The sequence below is a fragment of the Erythrolamprus reginae genome, chromosome 11 (genome assembly GCF_031021105.1).
Source record: "Erythrolamprus reginae isolate rEryReg1 chromosome 11, rEryReg1.hap1, whole genome shotgun sequence".
Taxonomy (NCBI): Eukaryota; Metazoa; Chordata; class Lepidosauria; order Squamata; family Dipsadidae; genus Erythrolamprus; species Erythrolamprus reginae.
Genome location: NC_091960.1, coordinates 4042835 through 4061742, shown reverse-complemented (window position 1 = coordinate 4061742; position 18908 = coordinate 4042835). Strand labels below are relative to the sequence as shown.

The 18908-nt window shown below is 45.5% G+C and overlaps 2 protein-coding genes across 2 annotated transcripts; one reads left to right on the top strand and one right to left on the bottom strand.

The window, feature by feature from the left end:
• Nucleotides 1–243: 243 nt before the first annotated feature.
• Nucleotides 244–8180, top strand: LOC139174033 (apolipoprotein C-II-like). Its single transcript, XM_070764077.1, has 4 exons — nucleotides 244–380; nucleotides 3502–3570; nucleotides 5404–5563; nucleotides 7923–8180. The coding sequence occupies exons 1-4, from the start codon at nucleotides 314–316 to the stop codon at nucleotides 8005–8007; spliced, it is 381 nt and encodes a 126-aa protein (XP_070620178.1). The 5' UTR covers nucleotides 244–313; the 3' UTR covers nucleotides 8008–8180.
• A 3042-nt stretch (nucleotides 8181–11222) lies between these two features.
• LOC139174318 (C-X-C chemokine receptor type 3-2-like) lies at nucleotides 11223–14493 on the bottom strand. Its single transcript, XM_070764615.1, has 2 exons — nucleotides 14446–14493; nucleotides 11223–12254 (listed from the first exon to the last, which is right to left on the bottom strand). Exons 1-2 carry the CDS (start codon nucleotides 14491–14493, stop codon nucleotides 11223–11225), a joined length of 1080 nt encoding a protein of 359 aa, XP_070620716.1.
• Nucleotides 14494–18908: the final 4415 nt, after the last annotated feature.

Below are 18908 nucleotides of genomic sequence, written 5' to 3'. Positions count from 1 at the left end.
CGGAGATGATCTAGTCCTAAGCCATGTAAGACTTTGTCGGCCACAACCAGCACTGTGAAACCACAATTTGCCCCCCAGATCAGATCCCCAAAGGGGATAGAATTGATACCCTTCCCGATTCCTCCACCATGCGTCAAAGATCATTGCTAAGTTTGGTTTCCCCATGCCGTAACCGTCTGATCGTGTTTGCTTAGACTTTGAACAGGAAAGGGGGGAGGTGGTAGTTTGGGAGAAGGTGGACAATCCTTTTGGATGGGACTTTGCTTGGTTGTTTTGTTTTTTTTAACGTTAGCCAGACTTCAGCCCCGTATATATGTCCTTCTTTTCATACAACACCCAGCTGAACCTGAAAACTCCCGACCGTCGCTGGATAAGAGAACGTGAGTTTGATGGATCGTGCCAGGGAGACGGTGAAATTGGACCATTTGGGTGTGGAAAGATGAAGAATGTGATCGGGGGGGGGGGGGGGATCCTTTACCTTAAATCCTAATTTTGGCAGAAGAGACAAAGCAGGTGGTAATAGAGGCAACTCCAGTATTCTGCCAGCTCTATTTACTCCAACAGAGTAGGATGAAAGTTGGATGTTAGGAACAATCCTCGCATTTCAAACCACCTTATTATTTTTAACAAATTTAAGCAGGGTTGGGAGGCACCTTGTAAGTCATACAGAGATCTTGTTGATTTTAAATCCAGGTGGATTCCCACCCCCCACTAAAGATCAGAAAGCTATTGCCCCATTTGTTGATGTTGTTATTGTAATTTGTACATGTCGAGAAATAAAACAAGGGCCAATGTGAAAGGACCATCTTTTCATCATCCTATAGAAGAGAATATTTGTAGCTTAGTAGTTGAACCGTGGCGTGCTTGGTGCTCTCTAAGCATGGTTGTTTAATCATCCTTTAGGCCAGGGGTGCCTAAAGCCTAGAGCAGTGATTTTCAACCTTTTTTGAGCCGCGGCACATTTTTTACATTTACAAAACCATGGGGCACATTGGGGGGGGGGGCTAAAAAACCTTTGGACAAAAAATTCCTCTCTCTCTCTCTCTTCCTCCCTTTCGCTCTATTTCTCTCCCCCTCCCTCTTTCTCTCCCTTCCTCTTGTTTCTCTATCTCTCTATCCCTCTTTCTTTCTCTCTTCCTTCTTTCCTCTTTTTTGCTCTCTTTCTCTCTCCCTACCTCCCTCTATGTCTTTCTCTCTCCCACCTTCCCTCCCTCTCTTTCTCTCTCTCTTTTCTTTCTCTCTCTTGCTCTCTCTCTTGCTTTTTCTCTCTTGTTCTCTTTCTCTCTCTCTTGCTTGCTTTCTTTCTCTCTCTCTCGTTCTCTTTCTTTTTCTCTCTTGCTTTCTTTCTCTCTCACTTTCTTTCTGTCTCTCTTGTTCTCTTTCTCTCTCTCTTGCTTGCTTGCTTTCTCTCCCTCTTGCTCTTTCCTTCTCTCTCTCTCTCTTTCTTTCTCTCTCGTTTTCTTTCTCTCTCTGAGCTTCGCGGCACACCTGACCATGTCTCACGGCACACTAGTGTGCCATGGCACACTGGTTGAAAAACACTGGCCTAGAGCCCCGGTGGCGCAGTGGTTAGAGTGCAGCAATGCAAGCTCCTTCTGCTGATCGCCGGCTGCCAGAAGTTTGGCAGATCGAATCTCAGTAGGCACAAGGTTGACTCAGCCTTCCAAGGTTGATAAAACGAGGACCCAGATTGTTGGGGGCAGTAGGCTGATTCTGTAAACTGTAAAGCACTGTGAAGCGGTATATAAATCTAAATGCTAAATGCTATTTGGAGAGCCAAGATTTAGGTAGGTCAACCTTCCCTCAACTTGTTGTATTTCATTCTATCGGAGTGTCTCATCTATTTAATTTTAGGTCTTCAAAAACCATCTGAGGAACGGAGAAGAAGTTGGGCGTTTGACACCAAAAGGTGCGGTTGTGTCATTTTCTAAAAAACAGCTGCCACAATTTTTTGGGATTGTGCACTTTATGCCACAAACACACTCCTTCTAGGTGGGAAAAGGAGATATGTGCAGGGAATCCTCCATTCATGGCTGCAATTGGGACCCGGATTTCTGTCGCTAAAACAAGGCAGCTGCTTTGAGTTCATCCGATTTTACAATCTTCATTGCCAAGGAATTAATAAAGGAGACGATTTCTAGCTCGGGGTTGACATGATGCTCTCTAAACTGGGTTGTTCTCCGGCAGACGTTTCATTGCCAAGCTAGGTAACATCATCAGTGATAGAAGATAGAAGGGGTTTGTGAGGAGGAGGAGGAGGAATGGAAAAAAAGGATGAGAAGGAGAAGGATGGGAAAGAAGAAAGAGAGGAGGAGGAGGAGAAAGAAAGGATGAAAGAAAAGGGATGAGAAAGAGAGGGATGGGAAAGAAGAAAGGAGGAGGAGAAAGAAAAGGTGAAGGTAAAGGGATGAGAAGGAGGATAGGAAAGAAGAAAGAGAGGAGGAGAAAGAAGGGATGAAAGAAGAGAGAAGGAGAAGATGGGAAAGAAGAGGAGGAGAAGAAAGAAGTAATGAAAGAAAAGGGATGAGACGAAGAAAGGTGGGAAAGAAGAAAGGATGGAGGAAGAGGAGGAGAAAGAAGGGATGAAGGAAAAGGGATGAGGAGGAGAAGGATGTGAAAGAAGAAAGAGAGGAGGAGGAAAAGACAGAAAGAATGAAAAGGATGAGAAGGAGAGGGATGGGAAAGAAGAAAGAGAGGAGGAGGAGAAAGAAGAGGAGAAGGTAAAGGAATGAGAAGGAGAAGGACAGGAAAAAAGAAAGGGAGGAGGAAGAGGAGAAAGAAGTGATGAAACAAAGGGGATGAGAAGAAGGATGGGAAAGAAGAAGAGGAGGAGGAGGAGAAGAAGAAGAAAGAAGTAATGAAAGAAAAGGGATGAGATGAAGAAAGATGGGAAAGAAGAAAGGATGGATGAAGAGGAGGAGGAGAAAGAAGGGATGAAGAAAAAGGGATGAGGAGGAGAAGGAGGAGAAAGAAGAAAGGGTGGAGGAGGGGAGGAGAAAGAAGGGATGAAGAAAAAGGGATGAGAAGGACGGGAAAGAAAAAAGGGAGGAAGGGGGGGAGGAAGACTATAGGTTTCATTGCTTTCTTGCAGATGTTTCATTACCCATCTAGGTAGCATCATCAGTGCCAGAAGGGAGTGGGGTTTGTGGAGAGGATGAGGATTATAAGGTTGTCGGCACTCTTTGAACTTGGTGGTTTTCTTGCAGACGTTTCATAACCAAACTAGGTAACATCATCAGTGCTAATCCTCCCTGTCTTTGCAAACCACTTTTCAGGACTCTTCTTGAAAGTTTAAGTGTGTGGTCGGATCTCAGTCACTGGATTTCATGGACCGAAAATGGGTGTTTGGTGCCCCCTGAGATCAGTGGCTTTTTTGTTTACAGGCGTCACTGATAAATCACCCATCAAACCAGGATCAAGCAAAGCCAAAGAAGGCGTTTGACTTCAGAGCTTTCCCAAAGTTTGTTTAACTTGGCCCCTTTTTTCTCGTCCAAATTTTAGGAAAAGCAGTTGCAGAAATGACCCCAAAATTGTTGCTTGCTTCAGTCCTGCTCCTCCTCCTTTGTTCAGGTTAGTTTTCATCCAACCGCTTTTTCTTCCGTCTTAGATATTTTTTTTTTATTTTCGTTTGTCGCACAGCCAGCCCGCGGTTCGGACTGGAATTTGGCCCACTGACCCAGTCTTTCCCAAAGACCCGCGATAGGCAGAGATTGTTGTTTGATGGCGTTACAAATTCTCATGGCAGGATGGAAGCCTCTAGAGTTGTTAACCTGATCCTACGCATCTTCTGCTCAGGCCATCTCACACTACTCACAAGAGCCTACAAAACTTTTGCCAGACCCATCCTAGACTACTGCTCATCTGTCTGGAACCCATACCACACCTCAGACATCAACACCCTTGAAAATGTCCAAAGATATTTCACCAGAAGAGCCCTTCACTCCTCCACTCGAAACAGAACATCCTACAAAATAGACTAACAATCCTGGGTCTAGAAAGCCTAGAACTACGGCACCTAAAACACGACTTGAGTATTGCCCACAAGATCATATGCTGTAATGTCCTACCAGTCAATGACTACTTCAGCTTCAACCGCAATAACACAAGAGCACGCAACAGATTCAAACTTAATACGAACCGCTCCAAACTTGACTATAAAAAATATGATTTCAACAATCGAGTTATCGAAGCGTGGAACTCATTACCGGACTCAATTGTGTCAACCCCTAACCCCCAACACTTCTCCCTTAGACTCTCCACGATTGACCTCTCCGGGTTCCTAAGAGGCCAGTAAGGGGTGTGCATAAGTGCACCAGTGTGCCTTCCATCCCCTGTCCAATTGTCTTTCCTTTCTTTCACCTATCTTATATATTCTCTTCCTTTCATATATCCTCTCCTCTAAGTTCACTTTCACCCTCTTTTATATTATCACATGTCTATTTTTCTTCCTATGTATCTGTGTATTGGACAAATGAATAAATAAATAAATAAGTCAAGCTACCTTTTGCAATTGACTAACAGGGGATTTGTCAATGCCAAAGATATTCAAGGGCTGTTAAAGTTGTTTTGAGATTGCAAGGCCCCTCTTATTATTTATTTTATAATTTGACATGATTTTCCTTTACAAATAGTCTTCGGCTTATGATGCCTCGCTTAGTGACCATTCAAAGTTACAAAGCCACTGGGAAAAAATGTGACTTAGGACCGTTTTTCACAGTTTTTCGCCGCAGCCCCACAATCACATGAACTGCTCGGCAGCGGGTTCATACTTATGACAGTTGCTGTGTCCCAAAGTCACACAATCTTCTTTGGTGCCTTTCTGACAAGCAAAGTAAGTGGGGAAGCCAGGTTCACTTAATAATAACCAGGTTAATAACTGAATCATCTGCAGTGATTGACTTAAGAACTGTGATTTAAAAAAAAAAAAACCAATCATAAAATGGGGCAAAATTCACTTTACAACATAAATGGTGGGCTCAATTGTAATCGTAAGTCGAGGACTATCTGTACTTTTAATTATTTTATTTTATTTGGATCTCAAAGGTGGAAATTGCAACTAAGGGATGGGTAGAAGAAACCCAAGCTGATGTCTTGTCATCCCAAATCCAATCTGACGTTAGTTGGGGGAAATATCAAAAGCAACGTGAGAAAATATGATTTGACTGAAAGAGTAGTAGATGCTTGGAACAAACTTCCAGCAGACGTGGTTGGTAAATCCACAGTCACTGAATTTTAAACATGCCTGGGATAAACATCTATTCATCCTAAGATAAAATAGAGGAAATAGTATAAGGGCAGACTAGATGGATCATGAGGTCTTTTTCTGCCGTCAATCTTCTATGTTTCTAAGCGATTCAATGTCCGACCACGTTCAATTCTCTTTTTTCCCGCTTATTTTCCCAGAGGTTCTCAGCTACAGCGTAAAGAAGAGGGGTGCCGCTGAGGACAAAACGGTGCTGACCCAAATTCAGGATGCGGCTCAGGGGTACATCGATTACGTCTCCGATGTGACGAATTCCTGGGTAGAAAAAGTCAAATCCTTGGACGTCAGCCAGCGAATTTTGTAAGGAAACAAACAGCGGGAGTCAAGGGCTGGGGTAGTTCCCCACCTAATATTCCTTCCTGATCAATAGTAGGCCATGTTTATTATCGATATTATTGATTCGATTTTTAAAATATCCTTCCTTTATTACATTATAGCAATAGTGGGCTTCAGCCGGTTCGGAGCGGTTTGAGCGAACTTGTAGTTAAATTGCGGGTTAGCCCCTCCCCTCCCTGCCCCGCGCCTTCCAGGAGTCCACACACACCCCATTTTGGCACCCAAAAGTAAGGAGGCCTACTAGGCCCAAAATGGAGTGTGTCGGGGAGGAGTGCGGCATGACCACCCCACAGCTTGTTTTCACTCCCAGAAGGCTGCAGGGAGGCCTACTAGGCCCAAAATGGAGTGTGTCGGGGAGGAGTGAGGCATGACAACCCCACAGCCTGTTTTCACTCCCAGAAGGCTGCAGGGAGGCCTACTAGGCCCAAAATGAGGTGTGTGTGGAAGGAGTGCGGCATGACCACCCCACAGCCTGTTTTCACTCCCAGAAGGCTGCAGGGAGGCCTACTAGGCCCAAAATGGGGTGTATGGGGGAGGAGTGCGGCATGACAACCCCAAAGCTTGTTTTCACTCCCAGAAGGCTGCAGGGAGGCCTACTAGGCCCAAAATGGGGTGTGTGGGGGAGAAGTGCGGCATGACCACCCCACAGCCTGTTTTCACTCCCAGAAGGCTGCAGGGAGGCCTACTAGGCCCAAAATGGTGTGTGTGTGTGGGAGGAGTGCGGCATGACCACCCCAAAGCTTATTTTCACTCCCAGAAGGCTGCAGGAGGCCTACTAGGCCCAAAATGGGGTGTGTCGGGGAGGAGTGCGGCATGACCACCCCACAGCCTGCTTTCACTCCCGGAAGGCTGCAGGGAGGCCTACTAGGCCCAAAACGGAGGGACAGAGGGACAGTGTATCTCCGCACGGCCCATTTTTGCTCCCAAAGGGGTGAAGGAAGCTGAGTGATGCCTGTCACAACCCCTGGTCATGCCCACCATGGCCACACCCACCCAGCGGGTCATTAGGAGAGAGAGCTGATGGTTCAATTATTTGAATCTTGCAAGTAACTTGAGGTGGCAAGCATGTCTAATGCTCTTTCCTTCTCCCAGTTTTCCAACCACATCCCTGCAAGGTAGCTTGGGCTGAGAGGGAGTGACCGGACCAAAGTCACCCAGCGAGGTTACATGCCTCAGGCAGAACTAGAATTCACAGTCTCCTGGTGGTTGGCCCAAAGTAGCTTTCATGACTTCTATGCCACCCAAACACATGGGAACTCATTTACGACGGTTGCAGCATCCGAAGGTCGTGCGATCCGTTTTTGCGACCTTCTCAGCCGGCTCCGGCAAAGCAAAGTCAGTCGGGAGGGTGGGAACCATTTCCTTAACAACTATGTGATCCACTTAACAACTGCAGCGTTCTGTTTAACAACCGTGGCCCAAATGGGGCCAGCAACAACTCAACTAACTGCTGTCTTGCTGAGCCACAGAAATGTTGGATTCCATTTGGATAGTACAGTGATACCTCGTCTTACGAACTTAATTGGTTCTGGGACAAGGTTTGTAAGGTGAAAAGTTTGTAAGACAAAACAATGTTTCCCATAGGAATCAATGGAAAAGCGATTAATGCATGCAAGCCCAAAACTCACCCTTTTTGCCAGCCGAAGAGTCTGTTTTTGTGCTGCTGGGATTCCCCTGAGGCTCCCCTCCATGGGAAACCCCACCTCCGGACTTCCGTGATTTTGTGATGCTGCAGGGGAATCCCAGCAGCGCAAAAATGGGTGCTTCGCTGGCAACGGAAGTCCAGAGGTGGGGTTTCCCAGCGAGAGGAGCCTCACCGAAATTGCAGCATCGCAAAACACAGAAGTCCTCGAAACATCACCTCTGGACTTCCATGTTTTTGTGATGCTGCGATTTCGCTGAGGCTCCCCTCACTGGGAAACCCCACCTCCGGACTTCCATTGCCAGCGAAGCACCCGTTTTTGCGCTGCTGGGATTCCCTTGCAGCATCGCAAAAATACGGAAGTCCAGAGGTGGTGTTTCCCATGGAAGGGGGGAATCCCAGCAGCGCAAAAATGGGCGCTTCGCTGGCAACGGAAGTCCAGAGGCGGGGCATCCCAGTGGCAGCGGCTTGGGTTTGTAAGGTGAAAATAGTTTGGAAGAAGAGGCAAAAAAATCTCAAACCCCGGGTTTGTATCTCGAAAAGTTTGTTTAACGAGGGGTTTGTAAGACGAGGTATCACTGTATAAGTCAAGGATTATCTGCCCAGAGGATAAATCTTTGTCCTCGCGAAAGGGGCCGACAATTTGAAAAATGCCCTCTCTCTTTTTTTCTTCCTTCCCAGGAGCAGTTATAACAGTTTCATCTCCACCGTGGACACCTATAAAAATATCCTCACCGATCAAGTGGTATACTTCTGGCATGAGTAAAGAGCCAGCCATGCAGCCCTCCCTGTGCTGAGTCCCAAAATCTTTGTGTGTGTGTGTGTGTGAGAAAAAGAGAAAAAATATTCCCAGCAATTCCTGGTCTGGCTTTCCATATTTTTTGTGATAGACTGTTGTCCTTCTGCTTAGCGTGTGAATAAAGTTCATTTCTTACTGAGGCCTCCAGACAAATCTCTGATTCGAACTTAGGGATGGATTTGTTTCCAGAAATGCAAGGGATGTATAATTGTGTGCATATTTGTTTGATTGATTGATTGATTGATTGATTGATTGATTGATTGATTTCTATGCCGCCCTCCTCAAGGCGGCATACAACAATTGGGTGTTCTGGGGTGGAGCTCCATTTTTGCTTCCCCCCCCCTTGGTCTGGGCAGTAGCCCACCCCTGATTATCTACTATATAAAGTGCCTGCCTATATCTACTATATAAAGTAGTCCTGCCTGTCGGCGACTACTTCAGCTTCAACCACAACACAAGAGCACACAACAGATTTAAACTTAATATTAACCGCTCCAAACTTGACTGTAAAAAATATGACTTCAGTAACCGAGTTGTCGAAGCGTGGAACTCATTACCGGACTCCATAGTGTCATCCCCAAACCCCCAACACTTTACCCTTAGATATCTACGCTTGACCTATCCAGATTCCTAAGAGGTCAGTAAGGGGCGAGTACAAGTGCACTAGAGTGCCTTCCGTCCCCTGTCCTATTGCTCTCCTATATCTCCTATTCCTTTTTCTATTCCTATATCTCTTCTTCTATCCTTTCATTGATATGTTCTATTCCTATATCTTCTTTTCTATTCTTTCTTAGATATATCTTACTATGAGTATCTCCTCTATAACCTTCATCATGTATTTTACTATGTGTATACAGATATATACCCACTAAAACCCTTATTGTGTATTGGACAAAATAAATAAACAACATAAATAAAGAAATAAAAGTGTATGTACAAACACGCACGCACAGCTCTTCTAAAATTATACACATTCAACCTCATTTACTGCAATAGGAAAAACATACCCAGAGCCCAGAAGGGTATTGCGTAACTGACCATACCCGTAGGATCCCACCACTGACCGTATGACTGTAACTTGTTGCTTGAATCCTTAAGATTTTAATTAATATTGTTTCCTCATTGCTTATTGGACCCCTATGACAATCATTAAGTGTTGTACCTCCTGATTCTTCACAAATGTGTCTTTTCTTCTATGTACACTGAGAGCATCTGCACCAAAGACAAATTCCTTGTGTGTCCAATCCCACTTGGCCAATAAAATAATTCTATTCTAAATTCTATTCTATATTTGCAAGCTGCTCGGACCTTGCACTTTGAGGCCCATCTGAAAGTCCTCAGATTGAAACCAAACAGAAGCAAAAAAAAAAAAAGTCTTTCTGAAAGATTAGAAAGTAATGTGAGAAAATATTATTTTACTGAAAGAGTCGTAGATGCTTGGAACAAACTTCCAGCAGACGTGGTTGGTCAATCCACAGTAACTGAATTTAAATATGCCCGGGATAAACATCTATCCATCCTAAGATAAAATACAAGAAATAATATAAGGGCAGACTAGATGGACTAGAGTTGGGGGAAAGATTAGAAATAATGTGAGAAAATATTATTTGACTCAAAGAGTCGTAGATGCTTGGAACAAACTTCCAGCAGACCTGGTTGGTCAATCCACAGTAACTGAATTTAAACATGCCCGGGATAAATGATCTATCCATCCTAAGATAAAATACCGGAAATAGTATAAGGGCAGATTAGATGGACCGTGAGGTCTTTTTCTGCTGTCAATCTTCTATGTTTCTAAGTGGAAATGACAGGTGAAGTAATATTCCTCAGCATGAAGCAAGGGGCAATGGGGGATGTTTTGAAACCACCTTTCTGTGCTGTTCCACGTCAGATCCTTCTCGTGTTGTGAAAAGAGCGTCTGCTTTTGTTTTGAATTTTTGAAATCTTTTTTCGCCCACGTAGAGTTCTCGGAAGGATGGGGAAGGAAGGCAAATGGAAGGGGTTACAACAGTGCTTATCTCAACCGTGACAACTTTCATCTGGCTGGGGAATTCTGGGAGTTGAAGTCCACAGTGGACTTCAACTCCCAGAATTCCCCGGCTAGATTTATAGCTCACCTGGAGGCTCTGAGAGGCCATTTTCAGCTTCTGGAGAGTCTCAAGAGGGATGGGTGAAGCGTTCGTGCCTCTGGAGCATCGCGAGGGCAAAAAACTGGCCTAAAGGGCCCACTTGAGGTTGGGAAATGGCCTGTTTTAGGCCTCCAGAGGGCCTCCGGGGGGCAAGGGATGCCATTTTTTACTGTTCTCGTGGCTTGCATTGGCTGCCGATCAGTTTCCGGTCACAATTCAAAGTGTTGGTCATGACCTTTAAAGCCGTACATGGCATTGGACCAGATTACCTCCAGAACCGCCTGCTACCGCACGAATCCCAGCGACCGATAAGGTCCCACAGAGTTGGCCTTCTCCGGGTCCCGTCGACTAAACAATGTCGTTTGGCGAGCCCCAGGGGAAGAGCCTTCCCTGTGGCGGCCGCGGCCCTCTGGAACCAACTCCCCCAGGAGATTAGAACTGCCCCCACCCTCCCTGTCTTTCGTAAACTACTCAAGACTCATTTATACCGCCAGGCATGGGGGAGTTGAGATATTCCTTCCCCCTAGGCCATTACAAGTTATGCATGGTATGTTTGTGTGTATGTTTGGTTTTATAATAAGGGTTTTAGTTGTTTTTATTATTGGATTGTACATGTTGTTTTTATTATTGTTGTTAGCCGCCCCGAGTCTACGGAGAGGGGCAGCATACAAATCCAATAAATTATTATAATTATTATTAATTATTAAATTATGGGTTTGGGGACTTGTGCCTGTGTGATAGGGCACGCACACACATTTTCGGCAGCTGAGAAAAAAAAGGTTCGCCATCACTGTGTTAGGAGAAAACTTCACGGATCTTCTCTTTTACTGAAAGAGTAGTAGATGCTTGGAACAAACTTCCAGCAGACGTGGTTGGTCAATCCACAGTAAATGAATTGAAACCTGCCTGGGATAAACACATATCCACCCTAAGATAAAATACAGGAAATAGTATAAGGGCAGGCTAGATGGACCAGGAGGTCTTTTTCTGCCGTCAATCATCTATGTTTCTATGTTTCCCTTGTTAAGCATGGCGGGGTGGACCACGAGCCTCTCACATCATGATGGAATAGTCCATGCCATGAACGGCGCTGCCGTCAGTCCCTTGGCTAAACTCCTCACTGCCATAATGGCGCCTGGTTTGGCATCTCCTACAGAAGATGGTAGAAAATTCCCTTTGGAACTTCAGGCCACCCAAAGCGTAGACCAAGGGATTCAGGCAGCAATGAGTGAGGGCTAAACACCTGGAGATCACCATCCCCTTATCCAAGGCCTTCTCCCACCTACAGTGCCTCGGCAAATGGCCCAGGCGTTGCAGAATGTCCACCAGCGTCAAGGAATGGAAAGGGGCCCAACAGGCGATGAAGGTTATCCAGATGATGACCAGGAGCCTGAGCGACAAATGCTTCTGCAGGAGTTGAGCCCGGCGCAGCTTGGTGACAATCCGAATACAGCAGTAGACCATTGCCAGGGTGGGCCACCAGAAACCCAGAAGGAAGGAGAAGAGTTGGAGGACCAGTTTCCAAGAGTCGGACGTCGGAACCACCAAGTCCAGCTGGCAAATGAGAGTCTGGGCTTCCGGGACGTAGGAGACGGTTCGAAAATGGAAATCGACTCCGGCGAACCCAATGCCGATGCCCCAGAACAAGGCTGAAGTTAGGCAGATGTGAGAAAGCTTCGAGAAGACCGTTGGGGGCGCCCCTTCGACCACCGTCAAGTAGCGCTCGATGCTCAAGTAGGTCAGGAGGAGAATGCCGGTGTAGAAGTTCATGGTAGAGAGCCCTTCGGCCAGCTTGCAGAGGAATTCCCCAAAGGGCCAGCCGTGGATAAACTGGGCGGCTCGCAAAGGGAGGGTGAAGACCAGGAGAAGATCGGCCAAGGCCAGCTGGAAGAGGTAGTGGTCAGCAAAGCGCCAGGACCGGTGACGTCGGCCCAAGATGGTCAGCACGGAGCTGTTGCCCACCAGCCCCAACACAAACACGAAGAAGAGAAACAGGAGGCCGAAGTAACGAGCGAAGGGGCTCGGTTCTTTCGGAAGGCATGGCTCTGCATTGGGGTTGAGCACGGGGACGGTGCCACTGCCGGCCTGGGAAGGAGGGAAGGAAGGAGAAAAAGGAGAGGGTGGGGAGACGTTCCAGATATGTACAGCCTTAGTTTACACACAGGAGGCCCATCCGTGCCTCCTTAGGAACATATATATATATATATACACATACATACATACATACATACATACATACATACATACATACATACATATATATATATCTTTCTCTCTCTCTCTTTCTCTCTCTCTCTTTTCCCCTTCTCTTTCTCTCTTTTCTCTCTCTCTCTTTCTCTCTCTCTTTCTCTTTCTTTCTCTCTCTTTCTCTTTCTCTCTTTCTCTCTCTCTTTCTCTCTCTCTCTTTCTTTCTCTCTCTTTCTCTCTCTCTCTCTTTCTTTTTCTTTCTCTCTTTCTCTTTCTCTCTCTTTCTCTTTCTCTTACTCTCTTTCTCTCTCTCTTTCTTTCTCTCTTTCTCTCCCTCTCTTTCTCTCTCTCTTTCTCTCTCTCTTTCTCTTTCTTTCTTTCTCTCTCTCTCTCTTTCTCTTTCTTTCTCTCTCTTTTTCTCTTTCTCTCTCACTTTCTCTCTCTCTTTATCTCTCTCTCTTTCTCTTTCTTTCTCTCTCTCTTTCTCTTTCTCTCTCTCTTTTTTTCTCTCTCTCTCTCTTCTATCCTTCCTTTTCCTTTCTTCTTTCTTTCTCTCTCTTCTATCCTTCCTTTTCCTTTCTTCTTTCTCTTTTTTTCTTTTTATCTTCCTTGCCTTCTTCTTTCTTTATCTCCTCTACTCCTGCTCTTCTTCCTCCTCCCACTGGAAATGCAAGCCCTCCCTTCCCAGTCTCAAGTGATGGACTGTGGAAAAACCCAACAGAATCCAAAGCAAACACACACACACACCCTTTAAAGTTTGGGTCCCGCTTGTTACCTGCAGGAAGCAAAGGAAGCGTGTGTATGCGTGTGTGTGTGAGAGAGAGAGCATTTCTGCACAGAGAGGGAGGTCATTTACACATGCAAAGAGGATTTGGCCAAAGTATTTTGCTGACCAAAGCAGTAGATAAGACGGCTCCCTTGGTGCATTATCTACACAGCTCTGTAGGTCTGGTAGGTTGGGATTCTCCTGTCTTGCAAATAATAATAATAATAATAATAATAATAATAATAATAATAATAATAATAATAATAATTCATTAGACAAAAGAGACAGGATTTTGAAAATACATATTGAAAAATTGAATATATATATGATTTGCCCAAGTATTTACGTTTGAGATTGAAGCTGTTACTAGAAGAATTGCTACTGGTCTAAAGAACCCTAAATAATAAGGGAGTTGTTAAATGTTAAAGATGGAATTTTACTATTGAATAAATTATTATTTTATTATGGTTAAAAATAATAATAATAACAACAACAACAACAACAACAACAACAGAATTGGAAGGGACCTTGGAGGTCTTCTAGTCCAACCCCCTGCTTAGGCAGGAAACCCTACACCACTTCAGACAGATGGTTATCCAACATCTTCTTAAAAACTTCCAGTGTTGGAGCATTCACAATTTCTGGAGGCAACTTCTGTTCCACTGATCAATTGTTCTAACTGTCAGGAATTTTCTAAGTTACTTCTCTCCTTGTTTAGTTTCCCCCCGTTGTTCTACCCTCAGGTGCTTTGGAGAATAGGTTGACTCCTTCTCCTTTGTGGCAGCCCCTGAGATCCTGGAAGACTGCTATGATGTCTCCCCTGGTCCTTCTTCTCATCAAACTAGCCATGCTCAACTCCAGCAACCGTTCTTTGTTTATTTTAGCCTCCAGTCCCCTAATCCTCTTTGTCGCTCTTCTCTGCACTTTTTCTAGAGTCTCAACATTTCTTTTGCATCGTGGTGACCAAAATTGAATGCAGGATTCCAGGTGTGGCCTTACCAAGGCCTTATAAAGTGGTCTTAACACTTTACACATGACCACACGAAGCATCACAGTTGATTCAAGAGTGCAGGAGGACCTATGGACCCGATGGGTCACGGAACCAACCCTCCACACTGTGCAAACCTCCCGCCACCCAGTGTCCAATGGGCCAATCCAGATCTTGCAAACCTACTTTTCAAAGATTGAAGGACGGGCTCAGCTAATCCATTGGCTACACAGTGTTGAGGCTACCTGGGGAATTCTTGGAGTTGAAGTCCACACATCTTAAAGCGACCAAGGTTGAGAAACACTAGACCAGAGACAGAGAGAGAACTAACATACCTCAAAGTATTCCTCATACTCATAATAGGTGGAGAGATTTAATTCCATGGTTGTTTCCAAGGTTGTTATCCTTGATTATTCTTCTCTGTTGCTGTTCCCTAGAGTGGACCTGATAATGTAGGGGAAGTCACCAGATCTTCTGGTGGGGAAAGGAAGCCCTCACGTTATGAAAGGTTTCCTGATGAGGAAGTTACAGAAGGCTGGTTGCTTATTCTTTGGTCAGTTGGCGAATTGTGGGGCCCAATCTCATTTCTGAAATTCTCAATGTTCCCCAAGATCAGGGGTGGGCAACTATGGCCCCTTTTAACAGCTGTGGACTTCAACTCCCAGAATTCACGGCCCCTTTATGACATATGGACTTCAACTCCCAGAATTCATGGCCCATTTACAACTTGTGAACCAACTCCCTTTACAACATATTATCTCCGGGACCGCCTTCTGCTGCACGAATCCCAGCGACCGGTTAGGTCCCACAGAGTGGGTCTTCTCTGGGTCCCGTCAACTAAACAATGCCGCTTGGCGGGACCCAGGGGAAGAGCCTTCTCTGTGGTGGCCCCGGCCCTCTGGAACCAACTCCCCCCAGAGATTAGAATTGCTTGCCCCCACCCTCCTTGCCTTTCGTAAGCTACTTAAAACCCACCTCTGCCGCCAGGCATGGGGGAATTGAGATTCCCTTTCCCCCTAGGCCTTTACAATTTTATGCATGGTATGTTTGTATGTATGTTTGGTTTTTTTATATTAAGGGGTTTTTAATCGTTTTTAGTATTGGATTATTATTGTACGCTGTTTTATGATGGCTGTTAGCCGCTCCGAGTCTTCGGAGAGGGGCGGCATATAAATCCAATAAATAAATAAATAAATAAATAAAACATGGACTTCAACTCCCAGAATTCATGGCCCATTTACAACTTGTGAACCAGGGATGAAATTCATAATTTTTCCCTACTAGTTCTGTGGGCGTGGCTGGGTGGGCATGTTGTGGCCTGGTGGGCGTGGCTTGGTGGGCGTGGCAGGGGAAGGATACTGCAAAATCCCCATTCTCTCCCCACTCCTGGGGGAAGGACATTGCAAAATCCCCACTCCTTCCCTACTCCTGGGGGAAGGATACTGCAAAATCCCCACTCCTTCCCTACTCCCAGAGGAAGGATGGGGGAACTGAAACATCTCCCCCTGGGCACGTTTAATTTATGCATGGTATGTCTGTGTGTGTGACTGTTAGCATATGGGGTTTTTTAAATATTTAAATATTTTAAATTTGTCTGATTGCTTATGATTTGTTTTTTACATGTTGTGAGCCGCCCCGAGTCTTCGGAGAGGGGCGGCATACAAATCTAAGTAATAAATAATAAATAATAAGGATACTATAAAGTCCCCACTCCTTCCCTACTCCTGGGGGAAGAATACTATAAAATCCCCACTCCTTCCCTACTCCTGGGGGAAGAATACTATAAAATCCCCACTCCTTCCCTACTCCTGGGGGAAGGATACTGCAAAATCCCCACTCCTTCCCTACTCCTGGGGGAAGGATACTATAAAATCCCCACTCCTTCCCTACTCCTGGGGGAAGGATACTGCAAAATCCCCACTCCTTCCCTACTCCTGGGGAAAGGATACTGCAAAATCCCCATTCTCTCCCTACTCCTGGGGGAAGGATACTGCAAAATCCCCACTCCTTCCCTACTCCTGGGGGAAGGATACTATAAAATCCCCACTCCTTCCCTACTCCTGGGGGAAGGATACTGCAAAATCCCCACTCCTTCCCTACTCCTAGAGGAAGGATACTATAAAATCCCCACTCCTTCCCTACTCCTGGGGGAAGAATACTATAAAATCCCCACTCCTTCCCTACTCCTGGGGGAAGGATACTATAAAATCCCCACTCCTTCCCTACTCCTGGGGGAAGGATACTATAAAATCCCCACTCCTTCCCTACTCCTGGGGGAAGAATACTATAAAATCCCCACTCCTCCCCTACTCCTGGGGGAAGAATACTATAAAATCCCCACTCCTTCCCTACTCCTGGGGGAAGGATACTGCAAAATCCCCATTCTCTCCCTACTCCTGGAGGAAGGATACTATAAAATCCCCACTCCTTTCCTACTCCTGGGGGAAGAATACTATAAAATCCCCACTCCTTCCCTACTCCTGGGGGAAGGATACTGCAAAATCCCCACTCCTTCCCTACTCCTGGGGGAAGGATACTATAAAATCCCCACTCCTTCCCTACTCCTGGGGGAAGGATACTGCAAAATCCCCACTCCTTCCCTACTCCTGGGGGAAGGATACTGCAAAATCCCCATTCTCTCCTCACTCCAGGGGGGAGATATTGCAGGAAGGAGAAAAAAGGAAGGGACAGAAATAAAATTAAGAATACAAAATCTCAGATATTGAAAAAACACCGAAAACATCACTTGCAATTAACCAACCGGAACGTTTAGTTAAAGACACTCTACTCTCACTCTCGCGTTTATATTTTTTTTTTAATGTTAGAATGTCGAATACATTTTTTTTAAAAAAAAAGTCAAGCTCCTTTTTTCTCCCCAACAATGGACGTCCAGAAGAAGGAAGCGAAATTGAAGAGAGAATATTTTTCTCCTTCTCGTTTGTCCTCATTTATTCCCACTCAAAAGACTTTCTCCAAACAGTTCTCCTTCGATCTTGATTTACAGAGACCAAACAATCTTCATTTCAGACGCGCAGAGTCGGCGTTTAGGATCGGACGACCAGGATGCAACCAATGCAAAAAATAAACAGCAGATTCCACGAAGCCTTCGCAGAACGTCGGTTTTCGACCTTCGAAGTTTTCAGCCCCAGTCTTCAACCTCAGAAAGCTGTTCTTGAGCAGAGGAAGAAACTGAAAACACGAACAGGTAACCTCAAAAACCATATACAGCAACCCCCTTTTCTTGACTCCGAGGTGGAAGCAATTTGGTTCAAAACCCAAAATAATTGCCAGGATTCCCTTAGCTGAAGAACATTGACCGTCTGAATGAAGCCTGAGGCACAGCGGGAATGTTGACGCTCGATCTTAAAGCTATTATACCCAGGTTGTCCTCAACTTAGAATAACAGAGAGTTGGAAGGGACACTGGAGGTCTTCTAGACCAACCCTCAATCAGGAAACTCATTATCGCTCCAGACAAATGGCTACACAGCCTCTTATTAAAAACCTCCAGAGTATGACCGCTCTTGGGATCAGAACTTCCATTGCTAAGCGACCGGTTAGGTCCCACAGAGTCGGCCTTCTCCGGGTCACGTCAACCAAACAATGCCGTCTGGCGGGACCCAGGGGAAGAGCCTTCTCTGTGGGGGCCCCGACCCTCTGGAACCAGCTCCCCCCTGAGATTAGGATTGCCCCCACCCTCCCTGCCTTTCGTAAACTCCTTAAGACCCACCTCTGCCATCAGGCATGGGGGAACTAGACATCTCCCCCTTGCCCATGTTGTTTTGCCATTGACTGATTGACTGTGTGTCTGTTTTTATATACATTGGGATTGTTTTATGAATTTATTAATTTTAAACTGTAATTAGATTGGTGGGCATTGGATTTGTTATTATGTGCTGTTTTTATTATTGTTGTGAGCCGCCCCGAGTTTGCGGAGAGGGGCGGCATATAAATCCAATAAATCTAATCTAATCTAATCTAATCATTCGGTGAATCATGCCTGAATTTCGCCCAATTTCTTTTGCCCAAATCATATGCTGTTAAGCAGATCACATTGTTGTGGAGCAAATTCGGCCTACCCCCCACCCATTGACTCAGCTGGGAAGGTCACCATGGTCATTAAGTGGCAATAGTCACAACGGTCACTGTTGTGGTTAGCTCTGGCCCGGCTCCGGCCCCAAGGACTGTGGATGTGGGGGGAGACATCCACATTCTGCAGGCCTGTTTTGCGCCCCCCCCCCCCCCCGTTGGAATCTGCTGATGAAGGCTCCTCTGACCAAGAAGACATGAGTGACAGGGAGGAGGAGAGTGTGGCAGACAGCTCAGAAGGAGATCAATTATCTAGCTCCTCCTTGGATTCGGAACAAGAGTTAATGATACAGCCACGCATGCGGAGAGCGATGCATAGGCAACAACAACTGAGAGATTATTATCAAAGAAAATGAGGCCACCTGTGGTTGGGTGGGGCTGTGGTCATTAGTGAGGCTGCTATAAATAGCAGCCTGTGGGTTTGGCCATTGTGGAGGATTATCTGATCGTTGTGTTTCGTGACTGCTTTACTGACTTTGACTTTTTGTGTGCTGATTTTTCCCCGCTTTGAAACTAAACCAGAGCAAAGCGTGTTTCACTTTGTGAAAGAAGAAGGACTGTGAATTGCCTCACAGCTGCAAGCTAAGTATCACAGGACTGATAAGGGACTTGTACAAATTACCAGTTTGTTTGGAGACGAGTGCTCTTTGCTATACCAAAAGAGGGCTTGGTTTAAGGGACTTTTCATTATAAAGAACATTGTTTTGAAT

Excerpts from the sequence above, each read along its gene's own strand:
- LOC139174033 (XM_070764077.1), top strand. The coding sequence starts at position 314 with ATGTCCTTCTTTTCATACAACACCCAGCTGAACCTGAAAACTCCCGAC. Across the intron at positions 381-3,501 it reads CCGTCGCTGGATAAGAGAAC|GAAAAGCAGTTGCAGAAATG; the intron begins GTGAGTTTGATG and ends TCCAAATTTTAG. Across the intron at positions 5,564-7,922 it reads GACGTCAGCCAGCGAATTTT|GAGCAGTTATAACAGTTTCA; the intron begins GTAAGGAAACAA and ends CTTCCTTCCCAG.
- LOC139174318 (XM_070764615.1), bottom strand. The coding sequence starts at position 14,493 with ATGGAATTAAATCTCTCCACCTATTATGAGTATGAGGAATACTTTGAG. Across the intron at positions 12,255-14,445 it reads AGTATGAGGAATACTTTGAG|GCCGGCAGTGGCACCGTCCC; the intron begins GTATGTTAGTTC and ends CCTCCTTCCCAG.